The sequence below is a fragment of the Patiria miniata genome, unplaced genomic scaffold (assembly GCF_015706575.1).
Source record: "Patiria miniata isolate m_02_andy unplaced genomic scaffold, ASM1570657v1 HiC_scaffold_24, whole genome shotgun sequence".
Classification (NCBI taxonomy): domain Eukaryota; kingdom Metazoa; phylum Echinodermata; class Asteroidea; order Valvatida; family Asterinidae; genus Patiria; species Patiria miniata.
In genome coordinates, this window is record NW_024037063.1 from 22,613,635 (window position 1) to 22,635,689 (window position 22,055).

Consider the following 22,055-nt stretch of genomic DNA (forward strand, 5'->3'; position numbering starts at 1 on the left):
GTTATCTAAACAAATTTTTTTTTAGTCATTAGGTGCATTTCAGTTTTGTTCTATACATGATATATCGGTGACTTTGTACCATTGATTAGTTGTGTGCCCTTCCTCTTGAATTATGGGTCCCCAGAGAAAGCTCCTTAATTGCCCTTTTCTCGTCGCCATGGTTGTAAGTTGGCGTAATTGTGGTCTCGCCTGAAATGTCACGGCTGTTGGCAAATTAACTTTGTAACTGGTATTGTCCGGGAATTGTGAACCTTGACTTGAGCGATGTAGGTCGGTGTGTGCTAATTGTGGACTTTGAGAAGCTGTTTCCACGTAAGTAACTCATTTAGTATGATTGCTCTGTTGAAGCGCACATCCCTGAGGGTACATAAAGCGTTTAAGGGCGGAGTACTGGGGCAAGAAAATCGTGTATATAACAAACCTGATGAAGCAGATAAGTGAATGGCAACTTGGGTTAGGTCTAATAATATCTCTAGTAAACCTCTATTATGGCCGACTCGCTTCACAACACCACTTCGATAGAAATTCAAATGCTATATCAGTAAGTTCAGCAACACATCGAATCAAGCACGCAGTTAAAAAAAATCTAGTTTCTTTAAAAGAACAGTAAAATGGTTCTGAAGTATTCTTTAGAACCCAAGGTGGCCAACCGTTCGCGATTTTTTTCCACACCACATGCTCGCTACTATATATAGAATGATCATAAAACCCCATTATTAGTTTTGTGAGTTTTGTAGGAACGTGAAGCAATAAAGCTTCAATTAAACCACAAAGATAAGATTTTTAAGCCAGGTTCAGTGAAGCAACACAAAATTGTGCAAGATTTTAATTTCATGCCACCAGCAAGTGCAACTTAATTAACATTCATGTCAATAAACTGTGCAAATATATATGAGCATTATTTTAGTTCATATTGTTTGGGTGAATTTCATTGATATAACACATTCTTCTTTGATCAAGTATTCATGGCATAGAATTGATATAAACTAAAACATAAGTGCTAACAAAAGTGATCTTAACAATTAAGCCAGAACATAGGCCTAGATTCAAATTTTATTTACATTTTCATATTATACTATACATGCAGTGCCACCATAGGCCAACATTCATGATTCGCTGAATCTATGAAGGCAAAAGGTTCTATATGTCTGATCAGTTTTAATCAATATTATTTACAGCCGTAACGCCAAATGTTTGAGGAATAGTCTTCCTAAAAGAGCTACATAAGACTAGCCTTAATTCAGACAAGAATTTGTCAGTGATGTTGTGACTGATTCAAGTTTCCTTTTGAGTCCTCAGTATTAGACACGTCCTGCAGTGTAACCGGCACGCACCTCTTGCAAAAGTACCTCATAAAGGCTCTTCTGAAGTCCAAACTGAACCCGTACAGGAAGGGGTTAAGGGTCGAATTCAAGTACGCCAGCCAATAGGAAGCGTCGTACAGTTTCACTGGTACGCAGTTGCAGAAAGCATTGATGGGGAATAGGACAACGAACGGCAGCCAGCAGATCAGGAATAGGACCACGATGATACCTAGAGCTCGCGCGGTTCTGCGGTTGATGGCGGCGTGTTTCAGTTGAACCTTTCTCAACCGTACCTTTCTCATTTCCGCAGCACTGACGATTGTTCCTTGGTTCCCGGCCACAGTGGCTGATACGGACCTCAATGTGATGTCGTCCGTTGGTGTCAGGCACAGCGTGCTATTTTCAAGCATGTCACTGGTATTCATGTCTGGCCCCGTAATACCAACAGCAATACCACTCGTTTTGATGACGTCATTGGGACTCGGACGTTCATTGGATAATGCCGACTCAACTTGAACTTCATTCAGAGATTGCGTGCTGCCCATGTATCCCCTATTCATGTAAGCGGCAGACACGTCATTGGTTGCTATTTCGGATAGAGTAGTTGACAGAATTGTAGTGGCACTCGTGCCCGAATTGTTCAGAACACCATCGACTTTGGTGCTCTGTGACGTCTTGGGCTTATCTATTGGTGAATTTTCAAACGACTCAAGCGATTTGAACTGACTCTTGACCGAGATATACACTTTGACATAGAGGTAAATCATGGCGGCCATTGGCATGTAGTATACCAATATGGCAGAAATGAGCACATAGATTGGGTCTGTTAGGTAGATACAGTCATACTTGCCGAAGCTACCATACACCAGGCGAAAGGCAACGATAGCTGGCACCCAGCAAACGGCTGATGCGACCCATATTCCCGCCACATAGAAGAGCGCCCTCTTGCGGCTGCGTCTACCCATGTGTTTCAGAGGTCTGGTGATGGCCCAGTAGCGATCCAACGATATCATGCACAGGCTCAGCATAGATGCAGTGCAGCACATGAAGTCGAACGTTATCCAGACATCACAGACTACACCTCCCAAAGCCCAGAATCCTAAGATGGAATAGGACGCCATGCAGGGCATGACCACAGCTCCCACAATGCAATCGGCTACCGCCAAACTGATGATGTAATAGTTACTGAGTTTGCGCAGTTTGCGATCGACGATAACCAGCACGATCATCATGATATTTGGGGCGACAGTGATGAGAATCATCATTGATGCGACGAACACGGCTAGGGCGTAAGTTGAAAAAGGTATGGAGTCACCGCTGGGGGTAGACGAAATATTCTCTGTTATCCACATCGATGTCTCGGTGAAGACGGTTTCCATGACTTGAGTTTCCATGGTGGAAAATTGTATTTTCGTGTGAAACGTTTATCGCTATTGCTCCAGCTACTTAATGTCACAGGCTGCGAAGTTTAATACGCTCCCTGCATCAATTTATGACATTCTGGTTTGCATGGCAACGTCTGTGAACGATTTCTTTCTGCAATTAGAGTCTCGTGATTGCCATCCCGACCCTTATAAGGAGCTCAAGCACAGTCTGCGGATTGTCGGCAAATCATCCAATCAGACGACGCGTTATTTGTACGTCACCATCGCGTGATATTAATTCTCGCAGTTATTGGCCAAGAGATCCGTCGCTGCTCCTTTCACCAACGTGCAGTTCGCTTCAGGGAACACTTCAATTGTTCTCCGAGTACTTCACAACAAGGAAAGAACTGCGCCGAATATTACCTGAAATGAGGGGAAAAACACATATTTTGTAATTATCGCTCCACTGATTATTATTGAAACCTTTAAATACCCCACTTTACATGCAAGCGGCTGATCATCATCGACCGATAACGAAGTGTTCCGACTTCGACACCCACAATATCAAACAGTGAAAAGATATTTTATTGCCAGCCAAGATCCAAATCCAACAAGCGAAAATTTCATTTGTTGGGTTATGTTGAATTCAGCATTTTTATGTTAATAGAAAACATGTTATTAAACAAATTATTTATCAATAAAGAACGATGCTGCGCATGAGTGATCACATCTTCATCATTCCATGACATTTTCAGGAAATGGCTTATGACTAAATTTCACAGTTTTCTCAGTATAATCACGCTCGCATTCATTTTTGTTTGGTCAAAAATCACAAGGTGGTTATACAAGCTAGTCTATCATCTTAATGTGAATTAATTCAGTTATGATGGCGGTGACATAAATGAAGGCCTTTCGAATTCATCTTGACAATAAGGGAGTTATCTAGTGTGACAATCATCTTATATACAGCAAACTATTCAGCTCATAGTTACCGACATACATGTACATGTACATGTACATGTACATGTGGGCGCGGATATTCGGGAATTTTACATTGGCTTATCTAGCTCCCAGACCCATGTTCTTGAAACTCAGTGGTTATTTAGTCCGGAGTGCTGAATGGTAACACATAGCAACCGATTAAAACAGGTGTACAAATGAATAGATGTTTTCATCAGATGACGTCGGCCCACCCCCACCTTTACGCGATGTATACGTGGTCAGTGTTTTAAGACGACTGCAGGACGTCACTGTACGCTAAATAGGTCATCTTCGATGGGGAAAAAAACAATCTTGCGCGCTATTTTACACAAAGCAACTTTATCTGAACAATACTTAGTGCAATGCTTTCGTCGTTGTAAGTGGCCCGGGTGCTAGACGTGATAGCAAGCCTGGATTGGTCAATACACCAATCCGATTTGAAATTAAGCTGGCAGTCTGGCCATTACTGGGACGCTTCCATGCCTGAACGCCAGTCACACGTGCGTTTTGTATATCTCGGAACACATCACTCAAGGGGAGTGTATTGTGTGAAATACCGCAGCGAGCTTTGGAGCCTCCCAGTAATAGTGAAAATCCGCCCCAGTAATCACAAAGGGTCTGCAACTATGATTGGTCTATACAGTGACTGGGCTGACACACAGTTTTGTTGAATAATTCAGGAATAAAGGGGATATTGACCAACTGCCCTCGTGAACATCCAAAGCTTACTTAATTGGTTTAAGAGCCTGCAGGATCTTACGATGTGTAAAACCTGGACTTCTGGACATAGCATGAAATATCATCCCCAAAATGTGAGTTGCAATTTCATTACTTCTGATTTAAGTGTATTCAATGATGGTGTTAGCAATGTGAGTAATTATTATAATTAGAAGTAGAACAAAATAGCTACACTTCGTTTTCATTTGTATGTATAAAGCTAGGAAACTGCAAAGTTGTAAATAGGATTTTTTAAAGGAAGACTTCAAAATCTTCAAAGCAAAACCTTCAAACCGACAAAATGTTGCCAGGTTTTTGTCGGATCAATCGGCAGAGAAATACAAATTTCTTGAAATGTATAGTAAATTAATATTGGCCAGTTGCATTATGTTAATATTTATATTAATACAGGTCAGTTGCATTATATTAATAACTGATGCGATTGCTTTAAACCCCATGAGAACAGTTAAAGGGCACTATGCTTTTGCTGTTCAATCAATCTAATTGATTAAAATTACTGTCAAATATCCTGAAGTCGGAGCAAAATTTGTGAGTGTAGCATTGAGTTGCCAAGGGTTTTACAAAAATTGAGGGGGAAAAGATTAGATATGTAAACAGCATCAGGGAGTGATTTTTACAGTGAATTTTAAACTGGGACAACATCCAATATTTCCAGGTTTTTTATGGAATGAGCCCCAAGCATTAACACACACAACGCTCAAAAATAACCTCACATCCTGTTAATTCATTGACAAATGACTTTCAAACGCCACGGCTTCTGAAAGTATATGCATCCTGTCTTATGTCTACTCCAAAATGGCAATAGAATTATCGAACAACCAAGTTTATTGGATATTTTCTTACCTACACGACTGCAAGTGCTGCATAGTGAAGTCTTGACGTACCTTCTACCGTCATACAGTGGCACGGCACGGTACTTGGTACTGATGACATCTAGCTTGAGTTCGGTGGTGTAGTTAAGGACTGTTGTTCCATAGCCAGAGCGTCTTCTGTAATTAAAGTGGTGTCAGTATTTTGTCCTACCAGTCCTTCACGCTCCATTAGAGGAATTTAATCCAAAAATTCAAGACGCGTGAAACCAATTTAGTGTCAACCGCCAAACAACAATACTCTATTCTCTCGGTGACGTTTCTGAGGAATGAATCTGCCAGGCGTACACACACGGTGTCATCAAAAATTTCGGCCTGCACGAAAGCCGGTTCTTTCTACGCCTTGCAATGGAATCGCTGCCAAAAGAAACCGTTTTGGTTCGTTATATCGACACATGCGCATTATTGCAATACGTTCGTTGGTCTAAGTGTACGGATTTTACACTACACCATAGGAAAGAATTAGCCAGTGTGCACGACTCAGAAGCCTTCAAGGGGAACTGTATTGTGTGCTTTTCATTGTGCACCTGGCACTCAACCAGTTGGAAAAAAAGGCAAAGTGCAAGCAAATGCGAATATTATAGAGGCTCATTTCCACAGACAATTTGGAGGCAACCAAATGTTCTGTGAGAAATCCCTTGGAAAGAACACAGTATCATAGTATTCCAACAGTTTATTGAAATCTTCCAATTAACTTGTCCATCTGTTTTCTTGTGGAGATTGGCTGGAACAAGTTTGTCTTGCCTGGTGTGACACCTTATAGACAACAATGAGGTAACGGGCCATAGGTGGGCGTGGACACCCGGGAATTTTTATATTGGTTTATCTAGCTCCCAGACCTATGTACTTGAAACTCAATGGTTGAGTCTGGAGTGCTGAATGGTAACACATAGCAACTGATGAAAGCTGATGTGCAAATTAATAGATGTTTTCATCGGATGAAGTCACTCCGCCCCCACGTATTTATGTTGATATTAACAAATATAATTTACAACTTTTGAAACTGTAATATAGGTTTTCCTATATTACAGTTTCAAAAATGTGTTCAAGAATTTGTAATAGAAGCTTTCGTTTTCGTGCGAAATAGAATGAACGTTCCAAATCCCTGTTTCTATTTAACAAATGATAATTCCATTTGCATGAAGGTGCATTCAGTCGTAAAAAATCAGCGTACGATTTCCCGAATGTGCACTGAATTTGGTATATTGACATTTCATTTTAGCGCGAAATCGAAGGCACATCTGCAATCCTGTTTTCTTTTAATATATCGTCAATCTATTAATGTGCAGCCGATTTTCCACGCACTGTTATTTCATATATGCCTGGTCGAGCATTGGATTTCATTGATTTGTTCACAAAAGTAACATATGAGGAAAGTTTGATTGAATGATAGAATTTTTTAATATTCATGATTGAACTAAACCAGGTGGTGTAGTCTTTCAAAACATACCAACTATTGTAATAAATCCTATATAAAAACCTCAGATGAAGACAATTGCTCTTTTTTTTTTGCTCAGCATTTGCCACAATCGCATCATATAACCAAGCAGTCGAACTGATAAATTAGAGAGAACTTTAAGAAATACAGAAAGACAATAAAATATTAATTAGACAAAGAAACAACAAAAACGTCCGCCGGATCCCATGTAACATGACACGTGATGCTTCCCTTTACCGTTCCAATAATAATATGCCTACAAGATTGTTTTGATTGATTGATTTTGGTAAGATTTACATCTTTCTAACATTTCATTTGCCTTTTTCAAATAGGCCTTTGTGTACACAAGAACAAACACATTAATGATCAATTAGGCCTACAATACATTGATTAATCAATGAATCAATTAAAGCTGTTTCATAAATTTTACGGGCTGTATACTTTATTTAAATTGAATTCAGACTTTGCGAAATGAAAATTATGACAAATGAAAAAGAATGTACAATTCAGCCTGTGTCACAATAACAAATCGATTTTTGCGAATTGGATTGCACATTCGGAATAATCGGCAACGCATCCGTCAATTCGAAAGTCTAATCACGTATTTGTAATCATTTTAACGAATCGTTATGTACATTCATTTATTTGAATGATGCACAATGAAACGAATGCTAGTTGTTGCCAAAATGAAACCCGGATATACGTCGTTCTCAAAATTAGCGCCAAATTGAATTTATGTTTTACAAATTCAAATGCACATTTTCCAAAAATGTCCGGGAAAACCCACTGTAAAGAAAGCACTTAGTGTTTTTGGTTACCGACAGCCCCGATGTTCGACCGTACTTCGTAGTTGGTATAGAACTAACCAGCCTCGACCTTAATGATACTACAATATCTAATCAATCATACGGAAACAATGCAAGTACACAGTCATAAATTACTGCATTCAACGTGACACTTTTTTTTCAGAATGCAATATCAAAGGGCCGAGGCCGGTCCATAATTAGCATTTAATGGGTGTTGTCTCATCGACGAGTGTACTGAATATTTCATTCGTTTATTTATGAACAATGCATGACTGTTCTTGTATTGTTCTACGATGCTTCGATGAAATAGTCAATTAATCATACTGGATATTATAATCAAGCCTCACCTATTTTATAACAAAAGGCTGCGTTTATTATTCTGTCCCCCTCATGCTCTCTTTTTTTCCTTTAATTTCGCACGCATTTTCATAAGCCTCTTGTACGTGACATTGTGGTATTTTGAAAATTTGGAGAAATTAATTAACTCAAATCCATACATAATCTACGATAATTATATTAGGCCTACTGTAGCCCTCCCTCTCTTGCTGGAAAATTCAGGTACATGATCACCACGGCAGTCAAAATCAATTAAGTGACTATTTGTAACAGTTGCAACTGTTAAAAGAATTATCTTCTTAATTTCATCCAATCACCTCCAGCTTTGACTGAAGGTGATTGTTATGGCATCTATACCTACAAGTTACCTCTTTTGTCTGTTGATAGAATTTGACTAGTCACAGTGTTTACTAGTCTGTATACAAAATAATGCATGTCAGAGGAAGTGGAAGAATTTTTTTGACTGTGTATGACTTATCAAACAATAGGAGGGTTTAATACATGAATTAATTATGAATCAATACCACCCAAACAGCTATACCAAAATACTTTACTATAGTTAATACGTAACGTTGGTAGGATTAGATTTCTTCCTTGGAGCAGATTTCCCACACTGTCACGTGTCACACAATATACTGTAAGCCTAGCTAAGCAACAGCGTGAACACTATCGGAAAGAACGATCCCGCTTTTAATTGATCACAGATCTTCACTCCAAAAGAAATTCTGCTTTCAGCATTTTGTTAACTGTCAGATTATTCAGAAATTTTAATCCCGATACTTTACCGAAAAAAACCTTGCAGTTAGGCCTAAGGAAAAAGTTTGTCTCTTCTCCTTAACCTTGTGTCTTATATAAACGGTTTTGGTGCATGCAAGACGAGACAGTTATAGCATTTCCCCAAACTGCCCGTTTACTGCTAGACTTGAAATCAAGTCGGTAATTGTCTGGGTTTAGTTCGCCCACCGCGCACTCACCGGCGTGGACAGCTATTGCACACCGTCCTAGGGTATACGTGTAGCGTGCAGTATGACACTAACTTGCGGGGACGCTTTGTGCATCCTCGGCACCAAAATGCGTGTATAGGCCGATACATGTCGAGGCCAGCAAAATGATTAACACGATACGCGGCGCTGTGCTAATTATATTGGTACGCTGACAGACAAAACACGACTGTCTAGCGACTTCTCCTCAAGTCTAGTTTACTACATGCAGCATGAGTCAATATTTTGCTAGTGTCGGGCTTTCAACACGCTGATTATCAGAGAGTGGGTTTTATTTGGAGAACGCGTAACTGATTCCAATTCCTGCCACGGTAATGTTATTACGCTACAATCACTCTCCTCGGAGACTCTATTAAAGGCAGGTAGCAACATTGATAATGAGGAAAAACCTTTGCCGAAAGTGTAGATAGGGCTGCTCCAATACCCGGCGAAATTATTTAGCCGGAAATGGTTCCAATCGAAAGGAAACAATCCTTGAAGGTGGGTTTTTAAAAGTGTGCCAGCAAGCACACTTTTTTTACGTTCGTTAGCCATCAACGGATTCCATTTACGAGACCCAACATTTTTTGCATTTTTTCTCAAAATCTACCGTAGCCACAGCTAAAATGCAACAGGTTGGTTGTTTAATTCGCACCCTACTCAGGAGTTTGATCAATTTTGTTGTTTCAAAATAAGTGGAAACAAAAATGCACAAAATAGCAAACGGTACTCTACCTTTAAAATCTTCATCGAAGAAGTGATTCCAGACCGCTAATATTTGGCCGTGGATTTTGTTTTGTCAGGAAAGGCGTTTATGTTTGAAAAAAGACGGAGCTTCGTTCCTCCAAATATCATTTTTACCTTCAAGTGTGTGACAAAGATCTAAGGCATCAGGCCTTAGACATGATGGCTTCGCGCATTGTTTACATGTGCGCTTTACTGTGGGAGGGTGGTGACTCTTGTCCCTTTCCGGCTTCCATAAGAAAGCACACATGTAAACAAAGCATTATGTCTCATGACTATTATTCATCATCGTCAAGATTCACGGCTGTTTGATTTATTGTAAGATGCATTTCAATCGATTGCTGAGGCAGAAAGGATTGTTTTGAACATCAACACTTAAAAAAAAAAAAATTTCACCAAGGGCCCACCACATAATGCTTTACGGTTCTATTAACCCCTAGCCCTTTATTACTCACGGTCGCATGGATTATTGACATCAGTAATTGGTGGTGGGTTTATATTCTTGACAGTAAATAACTTGACAATCATTGTCGGCGGTGATTCCTTTGGAAAAAAATGTTGCATCGCTTATAGAGCTGGGTGTGCGTGTATTTGCGCTTTAATTTTACGCAGCCAACGAGGCACTTATATTTAACCAGCAGGCTACCGTGTCATAATGCAAACAAATTAGTTAATAAAAAGAGCTAGTATTACAAGCGCGAAATAAAAAAAAATACATGGCTTCTAAAATGAATTGTAAATAACTTATTTTTTTAATTTTTTTTAAAATGCAAATCGCCCATTACAAGGCCAAAGACCACTCGAGGTGAGGGAAGAACCAGCCCCTCACACTGAAACTAGACAAGATAATAACGCATTATTTAATAGAAAAATGGCTGAAATGGGTCTCATATGTTTCTTCAATTTAAACTCCATAACAGTTTATTATTATTTCTCTTTTCAAAGCTGCATTTGGCAAAATGAATATCGTTGAGAATAAAATGCCACAATTTATTTTACACTATAGAGAGATCCATTTGAGAACCTGTTGGGTTGTTCGTTATTGCAAGTTTAAGCACCGGCTTTTTGAACTATGGATTAAGTTTCGCACGCTTTGACTTGATCGTCCGATTGGCCGATTTTGCTTAAATTAAATATGCACGTAGTACACTCAATTAATATCCCTATCGCCTGTAGGATTTATCATTATAATCATTATTTACGCAGTGGAGAAATTATGCGCATCGCAAGGGGGACGTACGCGTGATAAAAATACATTTAAAACAATGCAGTAAATGTCTCAGAAACGCCCAAAATCTAAGAATTTCATGGGGGAGCCTAAAGTCCCCGTTGAAGGGTTTTGCGGCTTCAGAGCTCGCGATGAACGGTGCGCCTGTGCGGCCGTTGCTCCGTGGCCATTGGTGATGTAAATGTTTTGCCTCGTCTGGTATAAAGACCCTATAGCGACGTCCATGAGAGCACTTGAGTTGCAACTTGAAAAAAAAAATCGAAAAATATCGCCCTAATCAAGAAATCAAACAGGAAATTATCGGTGGGACAAAAGGGAAGACCTCCCCGGTGTATTAAGTGGATGTTTTAATTATAGTGGATGTGTTTTAATTTCCTTTGGGTATAAATAGCAAAACAAAATTACCACGGCCTGAAGCAGTGCACTTAACTCCTGCTTATTAAGCAGACTGCTAATCGTAGTACATCATCAGCGGTCAAGCACTGCACTTGACATTCGGAAATTAAATTGAATAAAAACAAAATATGAAAAATAAACAAATATTACACTGATGTAGGATTTTTATTGAAAATTTCCAACAAGTATCAACTTCACACCATTTGTTGAACTGTAGCATGTAAAAAAAAAATCATAATTAACAATGATTAAATTACAAAGAAATTGACGAGTGCGATTAAGTAATTTTTCGGATTAATTTTAACAATTCATGTATTTTTTGTAAGTTAGTTTTACAATGCCTCAGTACAAGATGAAAAAAATGCACTAAGAAGCTACCTTGAATTTCAATTGTAAATTGGTTAATTCGGTCATAATCATTTGAACGAAAAGTAAAATCCATATAGTCTCAGGTTCAGTTATATATATCCTCTTCTTTGAAAGTTTTGAGACAAATCCTGAAGTTTTCTGTCAGCAAGACGATTGTAGAGTCTTTCTCCAAGAGTGACAAACAGACTGTTACATACAAAAATTAAATTATACACATAATGAAATTAAATGTTGAAATATAGGTTAGGCCTTTATTCTACCTTAAAACAGTTCTACCTTAAAACATCAATAATTGCCTTCAAGGCTCACAACCAAAATCAAATTTAACAAATCTTGTGTTTTTCATGACCTTAAGCGAGAAACGTCCACATTGGACTTGAAAAGAATGACACCTTTTGGGGATTTTAATTAAGAAACAGAGCCCCCGTAGATTGCTTTTGACCACTTAAATTCTAGGTGAATTGATTAAGAGGAGTTACTGATGGAACATAATAATACTTGGGGCTTTTAGCATGATTGCGGCTGGCGAGTACGTACGTACGTGCGTGCAGTCACGTACTACAATCTCCATGAGAATAACCTCAAAATTATAAACAAAAATTGATTTCCCGTCACAGAGCCAGTTCTAACATGTCAGATCATGATGGATTTATATTATAATGCGACTTGGGCCCACAATACAGGAAGCCACCAGCGTTTATTACAAGAGGTCATTTTTTTTCTTCAGTGTATCATGGGAAATGTCGACGACCGTTTGCATCCTGTTAATTGTCAAGTATTTACACAACACTTCTGCAGAAGAACAAAAAAAAATTAATTGTCATTAACCAACTAATTTTCTTTTTAGTCAGACTCTAAACTTGTAAGTTAAAAAAAACCACCACTATGACAGCTATCGAAATCAAGTATTTCGAAACATGTTCACGCCAAAGTTATCGGTTGCGCCATGAAACCTTCTAATGCAAGTGTCTTAATCTTTCAGATTTCGTTACCAGTCTATCATGATCTCTACGTGAAACAAATTTTGTGCCACCTTGTTGAATGTTAGGGCGCCATCACTTGTTTTTTTCTTTGAAGCACTCGATCGTGTTGCATGCATCGACTCCAGAATTTGTGTTGCACGCCCTCTATCGTCTCCTTGTGGGCCACACATCCCAGCAGACTGGATTCTTGTCTAAATTTATACTTTCTGTTTGATTTACTTTCAGAGCTACTGCCAACTGATATGAGACAACGTCTTGGTATCTCGACCTTTGACATTGACACGCCAACCTCATCTGCATGAGCACATAAACTCAGACTGGTGGCTTTGATAATGTGATGAAGATAACTTCTGTAAGTAAACACAGTTTAGGGCCTAATTGATTCAGAATTGCTAAATCACTGGAAGCCCCTTGCATCTGGTCTACACAATGGGCCGGAATTAGGCCATTCATCGTCATTTTCGGGTAATCATATACAATAGCACTTCCCGGCTCTCTTCACTGATCTACCACCAGTCCAAGTCACAACTAAGTTACAGTCGGTCAGTCACTCTGCCAGTCAGTTAGACAGATACAAAGAGAACACAAGGCTGGCCCTCTGGGAACAGCAACAAAAGTTTATCAATTTTAGTTTTTTTTTTGCTTTATATGCACACACTTTCCACATTCACAATCACTCGTTCATTTGAGTTTTGTATAACTCAAAAGGATGCCCCCAGATGCCACTGTAAGCAGGTTGGAAAAGGCAATAGGGGTCCAAAAGTGTGACATTGTTTTGTGTCCCTGTTACACCTGACCCGTGTAACTTTCCTTTTATCCTTAAAATAGACCATTATCATGTTGCGGCCATTTGAATTTTTCCCATTCAAATCAATGTAACCAATGCGAGGCTGGCAGAAAAATAGTCTTGTTCCTTTTTGCACACAAAAACATTATCACTCAGTAGTGTTATTGGATATTGGGGAAAATGACTGAAATGGTGGCAGCATGATGAAGGTCTATTGACTTCACACTATTTTTTATTTGTTTGGCAGACACTTTGCTTTACATAATCACTCTTGGAGATAGAAGACATTACAGAATGTGTCCTGAATTACAAAATCTTATACATGTCAAATGTAAATTGGACCTTACGGAATGATCAATAGACCTCTCTTTCGTATTTAAACATTGAGCGCCATTTTGTACGGGCTGCTAAAAGGGCATACATTCAAGCCGTGGTCGGCAGCAGACCTTGCCAACAATTAAACACCCATTGACAGAGGCATTGTTATTAAGTCTTTGATAGTGTTTGTTGGTTATTTTGTGGTTCCAACAATCCAATGAATTTAGTATTTTTTACTTTTGTGACGTTGACCTTCCATATCGTCATCTACCAACCAGTGGTTGCAAAAATTCTAAAACACCGGTTGGCAAAGAAGTGTCTGTTCGCATAGTATGTTGTTAATGACAGTGACAGACTCAAGGGAGCGGTAATCAATGTTGCTGACAGGGCCTTAGGCCTAGAGTAAGTGAACAGTTAGTGACATAGATTGTAAACACTGCCAGAATGTTATTATTAAATCGGCGTCGTACTACATGAAGCCTGCATCAGCCAGGCGAAGCACACCTGAGCTGCGGACCAAGTTTCGATTTGACATAAAAGTAATAAGATCTCATCAAATCTTCTACTCATCGGTCAATATCCAGCATCTTGTCAATATCTTTCAAATTTCCGGAAGCTAATGTGACCTTATATCTTCCATTGATCTCTGAAATCTAAAACTCCACATCACTTTGTCTCATTTCGAGTTTGCTGCCTCGGGTAATGTCCCACGCACGGAGTGATAACAACGCGAGTGCTGTCCATTAGCTTATTAGACGACTGTCACGAAAAATAATGATTGACATAATTTGATTGATTGAGGGCGCTATGCTGCTCGTCCTACGTAGTCGTAGATAACCACGGCTCCAAGAAAACGGTGGGTCCGGAGGTAGCTAATGAGGCCAATCCGGGCCCGGAAAGTCCTCCCACACGTGGGACACGTGTGGGCTGGTGGTGTGTTGGTTGGGGCTGACGCTCTAGCCTTCCGCATGGCCCGCTTCTGCTCCGCTGCTACACTGCGATTGGTTTCAGCTGCAAGCGCTCCCTTGGTAAGCACGCTGCGCCAGGTTGGATGGTCGAGGGCAAGGGCTTCCCAGTTCCTCACGTTGAAATTCAATGCTTTGAGGCTGGACTTGAGGGAGTCTTTAAACCTGAGGGCGCTATAACAAGGTAAAAATGGGGCACTTTCGTAGGAAGTGAACTTATTTGTGTAGAATCAGTACTATTGAAGACGAATTACTCTGTGGCTGGTTTCAATACTTTTGTATGTTAAGTATGCGGTAAAAGTCTATAAAAAAAAAGAAAAAAAAGAAGAAGCAAGGACCCAACAAAAAAACAAACAAACAAAAACACGACAGGGCAAGCCTCGTGTAATATCCACTCAGCTGAAAATTCAACAGGTTAGTTTTTGAACATTCTTTGAATTTTGAGTGGTTTTATTGTTGGAAACGAACAAAATGCATAAAACGCAAATGTTCCCAAAGCGTGACTGTAAATACCACCGAGTGACCGTCCTGTAGCACGTGACCCAGACAGTCACCCACGTGGCCGTCTGCCCCTACACCCCTCCCCTATCCGATGGCATCTAGGGGTAACAGACTCACATCCCAACCGAGACGCCATCAGACGTGTATCAGTCTGGTCGACGTGCGGTCGTTTAATAAGACGGTTTCCAATCAATGTCCAATTCGTCTCTTCAATCCTGCTTTTAAATGTCACATGCTCTCTCGTCACATAAAATGCCTGGAGACATTTATTTTGCCCCACAGTATATTGACCCGCAGAGCACGGAAAACAGGTTTAATTTCACGGAGAATATAGCGCGCAGATTCAGAGCTGCTTACCAGATAATAATGTTTCAAATTTATACGCTGAGCAAAATGCAGCGGAGAACCATTTATAGGTATACAATGCGTGTGTTTTTTTTTTTAGCAGGGAACCTTTCTTGCTAAGCAGTTTATGTACAAAGCATCTCAAAAGGAATTGTTCCCGATTATAAGCATGGCATTTTTTCGGGTAACCTGTTCTACGGAGCAAATCTTTTCCAAGCTTAGCCTCATATATATAATGAGATCAAATCAACAGGAGTTACTTATGGGCCCATTTCGTGGAGAGGGCTCTCTATATAACAATCATCAAGCTTATTTAACCATCCCCAAATTCTGAGTGGGGGGGGGGGGGGCAAAAAGGGATGGGGGAGTGCTACTGTCCCCATGCCCCCTTATTTACCCCACTGATTAGCCTAAGTTAAATTGCACTTTTGGCAGTTAAAATTTTGTCATATGAGATTTACTTCCTTAAAACTTTGAAATCTGTTTAAATAAACTGCAAGGCTTTAATTAAAGACATTAATTATATTAACAAACCAATTAAGACTGTATCCCAACCTATACACTTACCGATGTATTCCTGCATTATTGCGTTTCTTGTCAAGACCCCGCCGCATACAAACACACCCCTAACCACCCCTCTCTTTTTTATAGGTTAATTTATCGCTGGGACTGACAACTCTCAATCACATCGTGGCATCCATCTTTCAAGAGCCTAGTTACCAAGTAACCCAGTTTCATCCTGGTCCACTCCAGGCCAACCGAAGGCATAAGACGGAGATTTTTTTGTTTCATATAAAACAGGTGCTGCTATGTGGAGAGCTAGCTCCATGATTACTGCTTCTTAGCGCTGCAAACCTTAAGTAGCTTGGAGGGATTTTTTTTGCTTTTACCCACTCTGCGACAAACACCTCATTTTCCGTCAGCTTCCAAGACACCCTTTAAGCACTAGGCATCAATTTGACAGCAGAGGACATTTAAACTGATTTTTCTTTTTAATGAAATGCCATTTTCCATTTCCATTCCCAGTGCCGAGAGAGATCGAGTCCTCACTGAAGAGGTAGAGAGAGATACGCGAATTAATAAAACGGCAGGCTTGCTAGGAAGGATGCTTTTGCCGGAAAGCACTCCATTAAAAAACATCCAGCTGCGACGGGCAACTAAATATCGACTGCTCGGATCTTGGGGGTCCAATTTGTCGGTACAAAGGAAATCTATTTTTCTTCTGACGGGCGTAATATTATTGTATTGCCATGGAAACAGTGATCTCATTTCAAGATAAAAAGAAACTTGTAATTAATGTGCTGTTTTCATGTTGAGATGTTTCATATCTTATGATGAAATTTCTGTTAGAGATCATGAATTTGTTTTTTAATGAATGCTTAAAACCAGATGTAAAAAACAATCACTGCAGTGATTGATGCACTGATGCATCAGTGCTCTAAAGCTTTGAATCTTAGAAAAACCGAGGGTTCCTGTGCCTAGATGTTCTCACAAAATGTCTACGGCACACACACGGTAAAAAAAAAATCCGATTTCTCTGAATTGTGAGCATGTCAAGTTTGTATTCAGGGGTCAGCTGTGTTTGATTCAGGGCAGAAGGGAGGTGATCGCAACCATCTCTTCTCTGTTTGTCAGCCTCCATCAAAAATTTGCTCCTTAGCCGATCCAAATATCTATACAGTCTCAGTCTCAGTCTCCGTATTTACGGATTCACGTGCCTACCCCTTGAAATAATACTAACATTTCACGTAGAAACACGATCACGTAGGATATCTACAGACCAAGACACGAAAACATCATCAGCCTCTGCCCAAATCCATCCCCAAATCTTCAAGGAAATCGAGGTTGTATTTTAGGAGGACAAAAAAACAACAAAAAACCTGGTTATAGTCCTCATATGGTGAGGATGGAATTACGCAGCATCAAAGCTGAGGACAGCACACGAATCATCAATGCGGGTCGACATAGGCTAATTCAATATAGACTGAGAGTATGTTACAGGTCTCACATGACACATAATGTCGATTTTGTTTTCCCCGCCTATTCCTTTTATCGGTTCGGTCTTGTGCGTCTCTGCATATTGGCCTTCTAGACCACGAGACTTGCCATGCTAAGTCTGTGCCATTATGTCATGGGGACACTTGTTTTCAGTCGTGTGTGTGCGCATGCGCGTGTCGCACAGTGGTAAAACAAGCACAGATAATCCCAGCACGTTAACCTGGATAGTCAGCCCATGCTTTCAGTCCTTGCTTGTTTTGTCCTGGTTTTCAGTCTTCCCAGCCCTTGTGCAAATAAGCACGAGTGGCAGACCCCCCCCCCCCCTCCGTTAAAAGCCAGCGATCGCAGTAACCAATTGAGCCGGGTACGGGCCGTCGGACGCGCTACACGGATCGCCTTACAACAACTTCTGTCATCTATCCCGTCTCCGGTTCTAAGGACGAAAATATTTTTCTTTTGATTCTCGTACAAGGGTGGAAATAGGACTGAAGATGTCAGCTTGAAATTATGAAGATGGTCGTCTGAGAGTCAGGAAGGTTGTCTTAAATGAGGGCTGAATCATATAAAGTCCCTAAGGATTCTCCGTGCGTGCTCCGTCGAAAACCCGCGGTAGTTCAGAGCAGAGGGAACTCCTTTCCAATTAAATGTCAGGTGAAATTTAACCACGCTCTGTTCAATTGCTTCATGATAATATTTTGCATGCAGACTTAGAGACATGCATGCTAGAAGGGTATTTTATTGGTTTTTATCCAATCCTTGATGAAGGGGATAAGTATTTTTGACATCCCATTTCGTGAAGCTTTCACAGATCATTTTGTAATTCCAATGAACAAGATCCCATGTGAGAAGGAATCACATAAAACAAATATCCCAAAACACTTCCACTTTGATTCTTGTTACTCACACTTTGCCAGTGTGAATTCTCTATAATTTATCCAAAGTTGCAGATAGATATGAAAATTCATAGGCATAAAAGGAATGGGCAATTTTGTTCGCAGCGAGGACATCTATCATTTTAGAGTCGAAACGGTAAACGGACAGAAGTCAAATTGACTGCTGTTAGAGAACTAACAGGCTAGATCTAAAAGGAAATTGGAAGAAAGGTTCAACGTGCTATTGCCACTGGATCAATTTCATTTTTTTGTCACGACAAGTGCATAATGTCAAACCATTATCTGCCCTAAAGGTGCTTCCATTTATTCCGACTTCGGCTTGCACTTAAGGTTACCGGGTAAGTTATTCATAGAAGCGATGCAGTCAACACGTTTATCACAATCGCAAGATTTCGGATTTTTGCCCTAATTGCAATAAAGCTCTGAAGACGCCTGTGCAGTGTTAGGATATCCAATCAGTATGCTGTACCATAGGCGATGCGGTCCACCTATCTTCATCAATGTGCACATTCACAGGACTGCTCGGTTCGTGTAATCATGAGGTCAAGTTGTTTTTTGCTGATTCCATCAGAGAGGGCAAGCATATAGTTCTCTTTGTACTTAATTGACTCACTGACTGATTGCCACTTGTGACTGACAGTGGTCTGGGAGCAACTTTACGAATCTTGCCTATCCATATATGTCAAGTAGAATCTACTCTACATGTGCATTAGTCAGGCGCCGCTTGTTTCATGTATAGGGGCCTACATGTACTATTACGATAAGTCGAGTCTCCGAGCGAATATGATTCGCAGCATGTAGGCAATCCCAATGCTTGCGTCTACTGTAAACGGCAACTCCACTATCCATATCACGTATTGCCAAACCCATCTTGAACGGCTTGTCGTAAATGTCTCACATAAAAAGAACCGGATCTAAAAGATCTGTACCACAGTATCAACGTTGATTTCAACCTGATTACTTTGAAGAAAACGAATCATAACAGTTTAAACCATTCTTTTATTAAGATAAGTGAATACATGAGCCTTTGGGACATAATATGCACCGGTTCAGTGCATCGTATGTATCTGAAATTTCGATCCCTTAGTGGCCCAGTTTGCTAAATTCCATGGGGACGAGGTTGCATCTTCAGTTCACCACAAGATGGCGGCCCTTTAAGCGCCAATTACGATGCATTGCACGCTGCACCCTGTGACCGAGCCATCGTGACAAGACCACCCCACCCCGACTACATACTTTTATCTGCCAGAAAACAGATATCTACAGCGAAATGTCCACGCCCTCAGGCTAAAAGCGGATGTTTCGATCGAAAGAAAGAAAAAAAATCCCCGAACGGATATTGGAAAAAAATAAAGGAGGCCCGAACGGGCAATTTATGCGTTTCTCGTACGTCCAGCCCTTGACACGCATACCTCAACCCTTGTGGTATGGGGTGTATTGAACGATGGGGAGTAATCCAAAATGATAGAGTGCAGCAAAATGAGACTCCGTGTCAGGATTGGAATGATTGCAGCCAAGTTGACGCGGTCAGTTCGGCGAAAAGGCTTTAAATCGATCATCGCTTCCAAATTAAAAAAAGGAAAAATATTAAATGGTGGTCAGTTATACTGGTCACCATAAATAATGTTATCAAAATGAAAACGAGCGGATGAAATTGAGATAAATGCAAAATTGACCTCAGGCGTAAAGATTATAAATTCCCGCACAATTCAGGTATGCATTGGAATCTTACTGCTATGATATTTCATTAGATTATTTGTTGGAGTTCATTTATTTTTAACACAACGCTTTATTAGAAATTTTATTGAGGTCAATTTCAGCAGAAGCAGAAGTTCAAGGAGATAGCAATATTTCTAGTTTAATAGCACAGAGCATGTTTTATGAGCAATTAAATGGGGTCCAAATGGAAAAAAAGCCGTCCTCATGCACGTGACTGTTTTATTGAGTGTGTTTCCACCGGCACTTGAAATGTACGATTCTGGTGAAATGAAGCGTAGAACTGAAGTGAAAAAAAAAGAAATTATCCGGATGATTGCGGGCTGGAAATTAATTCAGCGCGGATGGCTGAAGATCTCTCGTCCTCGAATTGGCACTTTGCTCCCCGCTGCAATCTCGGGGAAGTTTCCAGTCGATAGGTTCGCATCTTCGAAATCCCTAGAGTTTGTCAGATCGCCGGATTCGTCTTAGAAAGCAAAGTGGTTATAATTCTCTCAGCATTCGATTGTTCTTTTGTTTGTTTTTGTCTCAAAGATATAAACCGCTTCGCGTACGTCACCAACCAGTATTCATGGAGGGTATGTTATACTCGCGTTACTTTACGCTGTAATTTTCGGACAATTTAAGCAGCAGGCTGCTTGTTATCAAGAAGACAGCGCCAAATCGCAATTTCAACCGTCCGCCGATTAAATTATTCACAGCAAACTCGCATAATAAAACATTTTAATTACAGTCTATAGAAGACTTCATTACGAAACAGATGCAGTTTCTACCTATACGTCCTGCCGAGAAATTAATTGTCTCGAGTGCGATTCAGACCCTCAGCAAGGCGTGCTTAATTAAAAAAAAAAAAAGCTGATTCCAACCGTATATATTAATGCCTAGAAAACACGATTTGTACACAAGATTCATATAACCTTCCTCAGTTGAATGCCCCAGCTCCATATCATTTTCTTTTGTTTGATTGGCCTGGCAGTAAGGTCCAGAGATTTCTCATTGTTGTGTATATTGGCAAGCGCAAAATATTCTGAGCAATTTTCCATTTATATGATTATTCTTTCAACGAGATACGAGTACCTCAAGAGTAACATGGATGTTACACCTGTTCATTTTCCCGTTTGCATTATGATTGAAACAAAAATGTGTTAGGGCTCTCAGTGGGTTGTGGGTCATTCTATAAATTTAGGGTCTACAGTGTGATATTACTTCGGTACTGTATAATTTGCCATTCAAGTATCATTAAGAATGACTTCAAACAATTGTGTTTGTTGGATAGTTTAGTTTCCTATTTATATTCACCATTGGAAGACGATTACATAAAGGAGAGACTTGGAATTATATACTCATATATGTCAGATGTAACAACGACAGGAAGATAGTGGACCCCAAATGTGTAGAATGACCCATACATTTGTACTATAAAAACTGGGAAGTTGGTTAAGGCAAAGGTCAATTGATTCTTCACTTTGTATTTTACTCAAAAATACGTTCAGTTAAATATCTTCTTGGTTATTTTTCATTAAATCTACAGTGTGAACGCACGAACCATCTGAAATGAATCGGAACAATCACGAAATACCTCTGGAGTGGATCGCTACGAATACAGTCAAGGAAACGAGGAGGAAAGGTAAGAATATGATGTTACTGTTGGTTATAGAGTAAGAAACAGGATTAGAGTTAGGTTGAGACCTATAAGGGTTAACATGTTAAAGGTTAACACGTTAAGTTTGTAACGTGTTAACACGCTACGTTTGTAACGTGTTAACTCTAGTATACCAGTAATACTGTTGTGCTCATGACAAAATACATACAATTTGTGTATCACCAGGAAATGTGCATAACCCTTCATGGGCATAAGTTCGGATTCCGATAATGTCCAAATTTCACGAAACCGCCTTAAAATGTCAAAGGTATTTCCTGTAATTGTGGCTATAAATTGAATATTCTTCTCCAAGTATATTTTGGCGTAACTGGCTGGCGACTGTTCCATCGATAT

At 39.9% G+C, this 22,055-nt stretch overlaps 1 protein-coding gene and 1 long non-coding RNA gene across 2 annotated transcripts; one reads left to right on the top strand and one right to left on the bottom strand.

Moving 5' to 3' along the window:
* Positions 1-788: 788 nt before the first annotated feature.
* LOC119732274 (probable G-protein coupled receptor No18) lies at positions 789-5,542 on the bottom strand. Its single transcript, XM_038205734.1, has 2 exons — positions 5,231-5,542; positions 789-3,091 (listed from the first exon to the last, which is right to left on the bottom strand). The coding sequence occupies exon 2, from the start codon at positions 2,696-2,698 to the stop codon at positions 1,256-1,258; it is 1,443 nt and encodes a 480-aa protein (XP_038061662.1). The 5' UTR covers positions 2,699-3,091; positions 5,231-5,542; the 3' UTR covers positions 789-1,255.
* On the top strand, positions 3,973-21,675 carry LOC119732275. The gene is made up of 3 exons (XR_005271547.1): positions 3,973-4,461; positions 12,762-12,888; positions 21,591-21,675. It is a non-coding gene; the product is annotated as an uncharacterized LOC119732275 (long non-coding RNA).
* The last annotated feature ends 380 nt before the right edge of the window (positions 21,676-22,055 follow it).